This window comes from Choristoneura fumiferana, chromosome 27 (genome assembly GCF_025370935.1).
Source record: "Choristoneura fumiferana chromosome 27, NRCan_CFum_1, whole genome shotgun sequence".
In the NCBI taxonomy this organism is placed as follows: Eukaryota; Metazoa; Arthropoda; class Insecta; order Lepidoptera; family Tortricidae; genus Choristoneura; species Choristoneura fumiferana.
In genome coordinates, this window is record NC_133498.1 from 1,317,037 (window position 1) to 1,330,939 (window position 13,903).

The following is a 13,903-nucleotide window of genomic DNA, read 5'->3' on the forward strand; positions in this document are numbered from 1 at the left end:
GTCGACAGCTACTTAAATTGATATACAAAAATATTATAATAAATTCATATTTATAATCCTCATACAATATTATAATACAATTACTCATACAAAATATTCACAAAAAATCACAAAAAGCAAAAGAAAAGAAAATTAATGTAAAAAATTAAATAAATAAAACAATAAAAAATAACAAAGCAGGTCAGATTCATATATTTTTTTTAGCTCAAGGTTAAAGATCTATAACCCTATGTTCCCAATACGTTGGCACAACTAACCTAGCTTCAATAAGGCAGGTTATGGGTTCCTACCCAAATAAGGCCCATCTGTTTTTGTCGAGGACTCAATTATGCCGACCGTTACACTCGTCGGTTGCATTTAATTGACATTAAAATAACTTGACAGTCAACGGTCATGATCATAAGGTACCTATCTACTAGAGATGGGACGAACATGGGTTTCACCGAATACGAATATTCGGCCATATGTTCGGTAAAACTTTTACCGAACCGAATATTTGGCATACTCAATTGATTCCTAAGTAGAAACTAGAAATATGATCACATCATTCTTATTATATAAATTGACTCTTAAACTTATACTAAAAAAAAACAATTAGGTACTTAATAAAAAAATATGATTAATTTTTTGTTGAAATGTTGCAATTTAATCATGCAACTCTTGATTAAAACCAAAAAAACTTTGTTTAATTTCTCACAATAAAGACCTGGTTGATTATATTAACTTATTATTTTATTATAAAGATCACTGTTGCTTAATCTCAAAACAGCTACATACCAACTAATTATATTTTGTTTTTAATTAATAACCATTTTTTTATCTGCTGTTATTGAAAATAACGCTACCGTGCGAACAAAAACATAAAGCCTCACTGTACATCATAAATATAGCTCAAACATGGCTCAATACAGTAAAAAGTTCGAGTACCGCATTGCCGAACACTCATTGATTTAGCCGAATATACGGCCGAATAAGAATATTCGGTAAACCTGCCGAATATGCCGAATACCGAATATAAAACGAATAATCGGTCCATGCCTAGTCTCTACCCCCAGTGGCGAAGCGTCCATAGAACCCTATTCGCATCGGCTTGCCCGAAATTTACAAAATAGAACAACAGGACATACAGAATTTGTGAAAGATGTACTTAGTGATCTTTGCTTCGGCTTTACCACGGAAATATCAGACGCCACGCCACTGCTATCGAGTCGTCCATTGTCCCATGATAATGATTGATTCAAAAACTATAAGGGGCTGTTTCACCATCCATTGATTAGTGTTAACTGGCGGTTAGGTGTGATGCCGTCTCTATTTGTTTTGTTCGAATAGACGGAGACGGCATCACATTTATCTGTCGGTTAACGCTAATCAATGGATGGTGAAACAGCCCCTAAGTATCCTATTTTTTTAACCAGTGGTTTTATAAGACAGCTCGAATCTATAAGCCCAATCAATATGCTTTCAACACATTACTTTCGCGGCAAGCGTCCGTTGTGCAACGCTTACGTGGACCGTATAATGCAATGGTACATTTTATAAGGAGGCAAACGGGCCAGCGGGTCATGTGATAAAATCTGGCGACGTACTTTCAACGTCATCCAGACTGAAAAGTCCTGAAGGCTTAAAATACAATACAAATACCGATGTGCCAAAGAAAACTTTCCAAAATTGTGGCATTTTTCATACCTATAGGAAAATTTCAAAAGCATCTCACAATTATGTATGGGATTTAAACTTTCCGTTTCTTAATTTAAAATTTTCTATATTTCTTATGAGAATTTCCGGAAATTTCCGACAACTTTTCCGTCATTTTGGAAACTTTCTAAATACAATAAAATTACTCTTTACACATAAGCAGTAGGTACAAAAAACAGAGGTATTTTACATAATAATGTAGATTTTCCAAGCTAAGCTATAGGCGGCCTTGTCGCTTCAGAGCGATCTCTTCCAGACAACACTTAAAATAGACAGAGGATTTTTTGGAGTTATAGGCTTTATTTAATAAGTAAATATAAACATTTTATTTTCTTCTTTCTATATTTAAATCAATCAATCTTTCTATATTTCAATTAAAATACCTAAACGTATTTATAAAAAACCACATCGAATTCGGTCCATCCATTTCAGCAGGGCTACTACGAAACTACTCGAAGTTCATGTCGTGTGGTCCAAGTGTCAGAGGGACCGCACGACTCGAACTTCGAGTTTCGTAGAAGCCCTGCAGAGATACGATACCATAGATAGGCAGACAGATATTGATATCGGTGTCCTGTGTCCTGTGTATGGATTGCATTGTTTTGGCCTGTGGTTTTTCGATTTTTGTAAAAATGCTTTATTAGTCTGTAATTCTCTTGCAAAGTTGTCAACTTTTTTTGTCGACTTTTGAGCTCCTGTAATTCTGATATTACACATTTATATGAAAATCTGAAAAACCACAGGCATAGATAATTACGTCTAGTCCATACTTACAAAATTTCATCTCTTTCTGTTGCCTAGTTTTCCACTGTTGCAAATTTTGAGACTCATCGCTTGGAACACCTGGATGACAAACGTCTTATTATAAGGGGGTGCCAGAGACCTTCTTTACACGTGTAATGATAGTGGTCAATTACATTGCGCGCCCTGTAATAGGACCTTTAAGACTAAGTTTGGCTTTGCCAGCCATATTCGGGCACATGATAAAAAAAAAAAATCGTCCGGAGGTTCCTCACTCTGCGGCCCTGATCACCGGTAGCTTGGGCCCTGCCCCGTTACCGGCGGCAAACGGTTAGGTTTTTATATTTTTATTTTGTATGTACTTTTCTGTATTTTACTTTTTATAACTATTATAAAAACCTAATCCTAAGAATGAAAATTACCTAGACCCAAACTAAGCGAAGCTTGTACTATGGATACTAGGCAACGGATAAACATCCATACTAATATTATAAATGCGAAAGTGTGTGTGTTTGTACGTTTGTGTGATTGTGTGTATGTTTGTCCGTCTTTCACATCGAACCGGAGTGGCGGATCGACGTGATTTTTGGCATAGAGATAGTTTATGGACCCGAGAGTGACATAGGCTACTTTTAATCCCGAAAAAAATGCACGGTTCCCGAGGGAACAGCGCGCAATAACCGAATTCCACGCGGGCGAAGCCGCGGGCAAAAGCTAGTACTTATATAAATAAATGCATACATAAATACATATTAAACATCCAAGACCCGAGAACAAACATTCGTATTATTCATACAAATATCTGCCCGGCCGGGAATCGAACCCGGGACCTCAAGCTTCGTAGTCAGGTTCTCTAACCACTTGGCCATCCGGTCGTCAAACAAGCCTGCAGGTTCGCCTTTGTCGACATGGAGGACATCAATCGTCATACTGTTAGACAATTCGGTCTCTGTTTATTTCATCACTGCTTTAACCGCCTGTGATTCGTCAGCCTGTTAAATATTCCTGTCACGGTATCGAGATCAGTTTGCGACAGATTTGCTAAGTTCCGTCTACCTTCGGTGTAACAGCCATGTCTAATGGAGAAAGCGGTCGGCGTCAACTCTGTGAGGTTATTTAACAGAATCCATCCTTAATTATTTACTAGCATTCTCTCTCTGGAGCGACGACCTGGTTAAGATCGCCTTGCCGATGAGTGGAGAGTCTTGGGGGAGGCCTATGTCCAGCAGTGGACGTCTTTCCGCTGATATGATGATGATGATGATTCTCTCTTCTTCCAAAATTCCTCGGTGCCTTAGAACGTTTACAGATTATCCGATACAAACAAGCAAACTGCAAGTAAACTATATGAAATATGTACCTGTCTTTTAGATTATCCGATTCGATATCGAATCATATTTCATACATTTTATTTGCCCCGACATCGCTACCGATACTGGATATCGGATCGGATAATCAAAAATGTTCTTAAGACGAAAGTCAACCAATGTTGCCAGTGATGCATCACTATAGTCCTAAAGCCACATTTAGACCATCCAAGAACTTGCATATAAATTGCATTACATTGCAGACTATTGAGGGACAACGAATTAAGTTAGTCAAATAAATACCGCAATTTAATGAATCTTGCATTCAAGTTCTTGAATGGTCTAAATAGGGTTTTGCATAGAGTTGTACAGCGAGCTATTGGGACAGTATGTTGGTTTCTCTGCGGAATCGAATCAGAAATGAGGAGATACGTAGAAGACAATATAGCCAAGCAGATAAGCTCGAGGAAGTTGCAATGGGCAGGCCAATATAGCACACACACTAGGTAATACGGAGAGCCTATAAGTGTATTCCTTTTTGATCCATCAAACAAAACAAGTTCCTACTAGATTAGATTAGATTAGATTAGATTTTTAGAAAAATATGGCTCTGTCCATTGGAGGACAATTTTGCCAGTGTCAAGTAGTTTTTGCCGTTGTACGGTAAAAAAATTCTAGAAAACGAAATATGAGAGGTAATGGTGGATGAACGATGACAGCGCGAATCTCAAGTCCCTACTATCAAATGAATAGGTATGTCGCTAAAGTCGAACTTCCAAGTTGACAGACACGTCTATTGGCATTATTGTTTTATGACATGCAAACGATTATCAACTTTAGGGTGGTAGACCACATATTTGGCTGATGGTACCTCCTATAAACGTAAGGTGGGAGTGTTTCTTTTCTCGACTCACCCTATAGTGTGGGGTATCGTTGGATAGGTTTTTAAAACCACTGGGAGATTACCGAGACGATTTTTCGAAATTCTGCGAAATATTCAATTTTTAAGTGCAAATTTTCATGAAAATCGAGCGTCCCCCCCCCCTCTAAAATTAGTAGTTTAAGAATAAATAGCAGCCTAAGGTATAAAATATACACCGGAACTTCACTTAAGTACACAATACGAAATCCTTAGAAAAATGATACTTGATTTTTTCGTTGTGGCTACGGAACCCTATCATGGGCGTGTCCGACACGCTCTTGGCCGGTTTTTACTTTAAATGATTCAGCAGGAGGACAATAGTTTTACTAAGAAATATAATGGAATATTTCCAATATATTCATACTTATGCAAAAAAGTCACGTCGGTACTGTCGCGTACGATGACAGACGGCAAACTGTGTCACACAATAACGGTTTGTTGGGCTACGTTTCCACCAATTAATAATGTGCGAGGATGTATTGCGAGCAATGTGTTTTTCATTAAAACTCCGCTCAGCTTTTTCCACCAGAGATGTGCTGTGCGAGGATCAGTAAATGGAGCGCTTCTTTGGTGGAAACGTAGCCTTACGCGACGGAAAAAGGGGACGGAAAACGGAAAATTTTTGTTGACATGGTAGAAGATTCTGTTTCAGTTTCCAGGTCATTTAGTACATACTCCTAGAAGCAAGTACAGGCCGCAAGGCTCGGAACCGGTTTATAAAATAGCGGTAAATACCGGTTTATTTCGCTTTAACTCCGAACTTTCATAAGAACGCGAACGTTTTTTAAGACTTTAACTATAACCTTAATAAACCGGTTTATTCGACGAGTGACAGCTGGCCGGCCGGCGGCGGGCGGCGAAGTTTATCCTGCGCTGGAATAATCCTGTTTTTATTGTTCTAAACCGGTTAATCTGACAAGAACTTTATGGAAATGTTCCCTTAAAAACCGGTTTAAAAATAACGGTTTCGCGAACGAAACCAAAATGAAAAGGTTTTGCGCGAAGTACATGATAACGGTTTGGAAATTTAACCGGTATCCGAGCCTTGACAGGCCGTCTAAAAATAATCGAAAATGTTATTAAATTCTAATCATCATCAGGCCTACGCGTCTGTTCCAGACGAATTTTGGCGTGTTGCCTGTGCACAACGTCTTTGGTGTCTGATTAGATTTAAGGACTGCGTTAAGCGAGATATGGCCGCTTTCAAAATTTACCACCTTGACTCGGAAAAGTTGGCGGAGAAACGCACAGGTTGGCGCGGACGTGTATTGGAGGATCGCAAGTGTTGCGATGAAGCCTGGCTCAAGGCACTTGCTGACAAGAGACAGAAACGACACCAATGCGGTTCTGCACCAACACCCGCAGACTTCTTTTGTCTGGCCTGTGGACGAACATGTCAAATCCTACAGCATAAAAACTACAGCAAGCGAAAATTTTGGCGGTTGAAACGTTCGAATAATAGTCCTATAATATTTTCACCTTTAGGGCTTCGTACCCGAAGGATGACCCCTATTTCTATCTCGTCGCTGACCGTCTGTCTGTCCCACACAGGCCTGTATCACTTTAACCGTAATAGATAGACATCCAAATAACTCTCTTCTGGTTGTCGCTTTAACAAAAAAAATAAGGGCGGTCCTCATACATGAAACATATTATTTTTAAAAGCTTTTATCTAGCTTGAAATGTTTCTTGCATGTATCTACGTATGAGTTCAAATCTTGCAAGTAAAATTTGACCCTCTGATAGCAGTCGGATTGTCTTGAAATCTGTCATAGGTACTTAAATTGCATGACAATACAATAATCTGATAGTGACATACTGGTAGCCCGGCCAGGATCGTCTCCGCAGGACGAAACTCTTCAACGGTTACCGGCATCGACTTGAAATTTGGTAATGCAAAGGCAGTGTAGGTGACAATGCAAGTACAGTCAACAAAAAGTACAGGCAGCAAAAAGTTTTATTAAAAATGAAATTTAAACAATCTCTTGGTATTATACTGCGCTACACAATAATACAATAATAGTAAAAGTGCAGCAAGGCCAACTCGCGCGCAAGGTGAACGACCTGTAGGGCCGGTGATTGTACGAAATAACCATAACAAGTGTTGCTGCCCGGTGCATAGCTGGTCGCATAATTTTCACAAGCCATAATGCTTGTTACTCATAATTTTTAGCCCGCTGAAACGGCTTTTTTAAATTTAATGGTCATCCTATAGAAAACTGTAAGTTATACTTCGTGACTTCAAGATCGTTTACCCTTTTTCAAATGCTTGTTTTGGTCATAGTTGAACCTAACACGCTCCTCCTTGCTACGCTCGTCTTCGCACCTAAAGTTTCTATTATATATTTAATGATCAAACTTTAGTTTAAAATGCAAGGTCTTGTTAGACAATACCGATTCCGATCAGTCGGTATCTTATAGGTTAGGTTAGGTTAGAGTATTGTCCAGGCGCGAAGCGCCTTAACTACCCTGAATAGGAGCTCTGCGAAGCGCAGCTCCTTCGACTTGTCTTACAGTCCTTAATTTTTCAGAATTTAACATGTAATACAACGTGAATAGACTGGAGATGGTGATGAACCTAGGCATTTTATAGTATGTATTTTGGCCATTATGAAAAACGTACCATAGGAATTTAATTTAATTTAATTATTGTATTGTAGTGCCAGATATTTTTGCACGCTCCGCTGAGGCAGTTGTTGATGCAGGTGACTGTACCACTTTGGTACAAGTCAGTCTCGCCTGTACCTTGTCTCAAGATTTGGTATAATATGTATAAAGATACAGATATTAATGTAAATTTCTTTTGTTACAGATCAAACTGGCAGGATGAAGCGGTCACGGCATCGATGGCTCGGACTTAGTATATTTTGTAAGTATACATACATAATAAAAAGTTATGCGTGGACATACATAAAATATTAATAAATTTAAATATTATTATTGATATGCTGAATATAAGGGTTCCGTAGTCAACTAGGAACCCTTATAGTTTCGCCATGTCTGTCCGTATGTCTGTCCGTCCGCAGCTAAGCTCAGAGACCGTTATTACTAGAAAGCTGTAATTTGGCATTAATATACATATCAGTCACGCCGACAAAGCGGTGACATAAAAAAACGAAAAGAATTTTTAGGGTCCTATTGGACGTAAAGTGGGGGTGATATTTTTTTCTCGACTAACCCTATAGTGTGGGGTATCGTTGAATAGGTCTTTTAAAATCATGGGGGGGTTGCCGAGACGATTTTTTGATTCAGTTATTTTTTTGCGAAATATTCAACTTTAAAGTGCAAATTTCACCCCATCAGTTTCAGTTCGCCTTTGTACAAACATATATTTCATTGTTTGTCAATTGTGTTTGTTTACTTATTTTGTACAATAAAGAATTTACATACTTACATACATACATACAAATTTTCATTAAAATCGAGCGTCCCCTCCTTCCCCCCCCCTCTAAAATCTAAACTGTTGGGTGGAAAAATTTGAAATAATTCAGGATGGTAAGTACATCCAATTTACAAGGAAAATTATACTTGTGTTCGTCACATTCTAAGAATGCTAATGCTATTCTAAAGTCAGTTCACAAAAACTCGACCTTGTGTGTTAGCCTGTGCCATCTGCATTATGTCATGAACATTTAGGTAAAAGGAAAAGTCGTCAAATGTCAAATAACGTCTAGATTTTATGCCAAGGTCTAACCACAAGTTAGATCTATACCTAACTTTCAATTTCATAAGCGTTCGATTTAAAAGGTCAATAATATATTTACTGAAGAAAGGTAAATAGCGTGCAATATTATGCTTTGAAATAAAACAATTACTTTGCTCACCCACGACCTTATGTTATCCATTAACTTTTCTCAAAATTTTCCGTAAAGGTTGAAATTTTTCTTCACATATCAGAATGGGAAGTGCATAGTTTATGGTCAGTGAAAAATTAAAAAGGTAAAATAGATTGCAGGCTCGCTAGCTCGACAATAATGTCGCATACAAAGTCCGCTATTGTCGAGTCGCAAACTTTTTAAAAAGTTGAAAGGGCCATGGAAATGTTGACACAAGTCGTATACAGCCAACTCGAATGACCGGTACAGTTATTATGTGAGAATTCCGGACTTTTTTTAATCGGTCTGAAGCAGCTTGTGGTGTTTTCGGTGGGAAAATACACGTGCAGTTTTTTTTAATGAAAAAAGGCGGGAAAGCATAAACATCTTATTGGAATTTAATTAAATTAAGATTGGTTTTTTGGAATCTTTTTGTATTTTTTATTTCAATTCCAAATGTTTACTTTTACGGTCATCCCGTAAAACCTAAATTGATAATACAAACTGAAATATAGATGCACAGAAAAACCAGAAAAACAAGTGCTTAAGTGGCTAAATAAGAAACAAACAAGCTGAGATATGTGGTGCATAGGAGAAATTCGTGTCTGTGCCGTTGACCAACAGTGGTGTAGCGGTATAGCACGCGGTACGGAATACCGAGGACCTGGGTTCGATTCCCAGGGATGGTCTTATTTTTCTGGTTTTTCTGTGCATCTATATTTCAGTTTGTATTTTCAATTTAATTAAATGTAATATATTTTGAGGAAAACTTTATTCTAATTTAGTTTTTTCCTTCACCATTTTTGAGAAAAGTTCTATCTGTCTCGGCTGGAATAGCAATTGCTGGCTTCGTATTTTAAACGGACTCGCAAGCTCGTCCGTTTATTCTTACTCAGCCACCAATTGCCTACCTCCAGGACACGGCAATAATCTACTACTACTATTATTTAGAGCCAAATATCAAAACGGCTGTAAGATGGGTACTGAAGCTAATTGCGAGAGCATGGTAAATACAAACTTTTACAATAAATACGATGCAAAACAATGCACTATAGTACATTGTGTCTTAAGGGCGGTAAACAAGTAATTACGAACGAGAGTCTATTAGTACCGCCCGACATACAATGTTTTTCATCACATTTGCGAGTAAATTTTTATATTTCAAGAAGAAAAAAATATAATTGTTCCATTGTTTCAAATATTGGCGATACCTTAGACTGCGCTCTTGGTAGCGCCGCCCTCCACCTCTGCCCCTCCCGCAGCATGTGCCGCAGCGTGCATGTGCATGTGGTCCTGCAGCAGCGCACGCAGCAGTATCAGTACGCACATTGACTCATTTACCGACCTTGGGCTTCATGACAAGAAAATTTAACGCGCAATGACTCATTTACCGACCACGGGTTTCATGACAAGCACATTAAGGTCGAGGGTTTTATTTGGGGGGTTGCAACCAAGGTAGCCTGCATGTTACGACACTGTTTACGAGCAAGTGTGATGAAAAATACATCTGCATCTTCAAGTATCGAGCCAATAAGGACAAAGCACGATCGACGGCGTGGCGAGCGATAATATCTGTCGACTGCGTGTAATCATCATTTTCAACTCCGGCACTTTAATGAAGCAATACTGGACACAGAAATCCCAGAATGTGAGTTTTTCGGCTGTAGTTCTCTCGCAGCACAATACAGATAGGGCACTTCACACACACATTGAATTGCTTTGCAGGTATATGCTCTTCGCGAAGTTTTCCTCCACCGAAGAACTAGTGAAGACGGTGTGATCTGTTAGGGTAGCGACGAAGACGACGTTCAAAAATCCCTAATTAGTTTTTTTGCATGTCGTGTTTGTGTTTTTTATGTTTATTTGAATTTTATAGCGCGTTGGTTTTTAAACTGTAATGCTGTATTTTTTTGTTGACAAATAAATTACTATTAAAATTCGGATAACCACCAGTCTTTCGGGCCTCACGTACCCATAGGTCAAACCATTACGCCACCGAAGTTTTTTACACTTACAAATTTTTCCTCTCAATTCCAGGTGTAACCCTATCAGTGTTATCTCAGGACATCCCAACGGCATCAGCAGCGAGAGCCACGTCCCTCATCTTCGCCAAGTCTACTACCACCACCACACCAGCCCCAGAGGAACCGACATCGCCTGGTGATGAGGAACAGGTTGGTTTCACCGAATTTATTTTGCGCGACCCGTCTGTTCATCGAATTTGTTTTCACCAAATGTTGCATACATCGAATTGTATTAAAAGTACTTTATTTGACGCACCACATTGTGCTATCATACGCCAGTTTAAAATGAAAATAAGGTCTTACGAGTAAATGTCATCAGGAACAGTATTCAGTCGAGTAACTGTGTGTAAAATACGATGAAAAAAAACATTCAACCGGATTTTACAGTAGAACCCTGTTGCAGTCAGCATTTACCGCAATTATCAAAAAAATCTTGATAAAGGCTGCATAAGCTCCCTGCGACAGGGTTCTACCGAGTATCACATCATCATCATCATCCCAGCCTATATAACGTCCCACTGCTGGGCACAGGCCTCCTCTCAGAACAAGAGGGCTTGGGCCATAGTTCCCACGCGGGCCCAGTGCGGATTGGGAACTTCACACACACCATTGAATTGCTTCGCAGGTTTGTGCAGGTTTCCTCACGATGTTTTCCTTCACCGCATAGCTCGTGGTAAATTTCAAATGTAATTCCGCACATGAATTTCGAAAAACTCAGAGGTACGAGCCGGGGTTTGAACCCACGACCCTCTGCTTGAGAGGCGATAGGTCAAACCACTAGGCCACCACGGCTTTCAAACCACTAGGCCACCACGGCTTCAAACCACTAGGCCACCACGGCTTATTCACGGCACGGAGTATCACATATGAACTTGCAAAGGTATAGCGTACCTTTTTCGAAAAGCGGTTCGGCCGAGACTTTAAATTGCTCGCCGCGCCATCAATAGCACATTGTCGTGACCAAGCCGTAACTTAAGCCAGGAAACATAAAGGAGTCAAATCACCTTGCCAACATAGCTTCCTGCAATTGGAAAGTCAATATAACCTTCGAATTTCATACCGACGTATGTTACTGGTATTTCATACACTTCTTACAATTCTTGTCCTAGTAGTTTACTGTACTTACTTGATGATACTAACTAATAAGTATTATAAGTGTGAAAGATTGTGAGTAATGTGTGTGTGTACACGATTTAAAATAATTACTTAGAATTTTTGCCTGTTAACTAGTATTATTATTGGTATTAATTAAACTCGATTTCAGTAAATTGTAATGTTAAAAATGACTTTATTTCATATTAATTTAGTGTGAATATGTAATTGGACACATAGTACATAGGATAGCCCGTGGTTAGAAACCCTGACTACAAAGCTTGAGGTTCCGGGTTCGATCCCGATATCGAGGCAGATATTTGCATAAAAACACAAATGTCTGTTTAATTTGTATTTAAAACTGTATCTATCTATTTAAAAGTAGGTACGTTTATCCTTTACACAAGCTATACTTTGGGATTAGATCAATTGGTGTCAAATTGTCCCGCAAATTATTTATACTTCCTTTTATTATATTTATGTCCTTTTCTATTACAGCTAGATGCAACAGAAGTCGAGGCGAACGTGACCAACAGCAAACTGACGGGGGTACCCCAAGTGGACTACGTCTATGACCCTAACTTGCCCCGGGAGCTGAATGGGTTCAACTTGTCAGAGTACCCCTTCTATGATACTGTACCCAAGCCTGAGCTGATGAACTTCAAGTGCGATGGACTCCATGATGGGTTTTACGCGTCCGTAGAGCATAAATGTCAGGTTAGTACAGCTGTAGTCAACTTCATCATCAACAGGGCTGATTCAGAAGTGAGTAGGGTCAACCCTACCGGATTAAGTTTCTGTTAAGGCTAGTATATAGCACAGTTTCGGAGCTATGGAGAGAGCTTGGGGTTTCTCTATTTACGGGATCGAATCAGAAATGAGGAGGTACCGTAAACTGCTTCAACTTTGCCCTCTGGCCCCAACATTGCCTGATTAGATTTAGAGTCGATAACTTAGCACTCTTATAGGTTTTAATCTTTTATCTACACGGGAATTATTATTACGGGGGATAAAAGTTTAAAAACCTAGAAGGGTGCTAGTCCTCGACTCTAAATCGAATCAGGCAATGTTGGGGCCAGAGGGCAAAGTTGAAGCAGTTTACGGTATGTAGAAGAACGAGGATCGCCGACATAGCCAAACGAATTAGCTCGTTCAAGTGGCAATGGGCAGGCCATATAGCATGAAAAACAGATGGCCGTTGGGACCAAAAAGTACTCGAGTGGAGTGGAGCGTAGGACTTGCAACGAGATTGACGGATGACCTGGTCAAAGCCTCGGCTTCACGGTGGATGTAAGCCGCTTCCACACGAAGCAACTGGAGGTCTATGGGGGAGGCTTAAGCCCAACATTGGCCGTCCTACGGCCGATATGATGGTGATGACTTTACATAAATGAGTTTGTGCATGACACTGACCGAAATTTAATTAAGCTTGAAACGCTAATTTTGTATCACGTTCAAAATTTCACCCTCTATACCTAGTAATTAGAGCTCAAAGCATTATGTTAGTAACAAAAACCTTGAAACAATTGTTGGTAAATACAAGAAAGAATGTCAACAACAATATTTGGATATATTTTAGAGATAACAAACAGCTGTACAATGGGCCGTAGAAAAGTAACACACTACATGCGCTTGTAGTACAGTCAACAACATGTTTTACAAAATACTATAGAGCAGGCGCCAAGGGAAGTTGAGTGTGCAAAATTAGAGGACCGCATTCTGTGAATAGTTTTGAATTCAGAAAAGCTTGCAATAATGATTCTGAATGTCGCAATTGCTTTTGGGACATTTAAATAACTAATTTCGTGATAATATCCATTTTTACAAGCTTTTTATACATAATTGTAAGTAGTCAGTTGATAACTTTTGTTTTTAATTATAAGAAAAAAGTATTACGTTAAAAATTAAATTTTTAATACAGGCTTTTTTGCTGACTGTACTTTTTGTTGATTTTAGTTTCATCGTTATCTAAACTAAATTTCCGTACCAAATTTCAAGTCGATGCGATTAACCGTTAAAGAGTTCCGTCCTTCAGAGACGATCTTGGCTGGACCACCAGGATGTCATTATCCGATTATTGTATTGTCATCAGATTTACATAAGTATGCCAAATTTCAAGTCAATCCGGCCACTGGAAGTGGGTCAAATTCAACTAGCAAGATTTGACCCGCACATTTGTACATACATACATACATTGCAAGTTATATGAAAGCTTGTAAAAATGGTATATAGTCAGAAAATTAAAAATAAGTTTTAGGTAAAAAAACATTTTTAATAGTTTTTTTTTGCGGACTGTACATTTTGTTG

General features: G+C 38.9%; 1 protein-coding gene across 7 annotated transcripts in view; it reads left to right on the forward strand.

The window, feature by feature from the left end:
* Nucleotides 1-13,903, forward strand: part of LOC141443398 (uncharacterized) — an 83,621-nt gene that overhangs the window by 61,869 nt on the left and 7,849 nt on the right. For all 7 annotated transcript variants that reach the window (XM_074108651.1, XM_074108655.1, XM_074108654.1 and 4 more), the window contains 3 exons: nucleotides 7,478-7,534; nucleotides 10,518-10,654; nucleotides 12,095-12,313. In XM_074108651.1, the coding sequence (XP_073964752.1) occupies nucleotides 7,492-7,534; nucleotides 10,518-10,654; nucleotides 12,095-12,313 (399 nt within the window). In that variant the 5' untranslated portion in view covers nucleotides 7,478-7,491. The remainder of the gene's footprint in view (nucleotides 1-7,477; nucleotides 7,535-10,517; nucleotides 10,655-12,094; nucleotides 12,314-13,903) is intronic.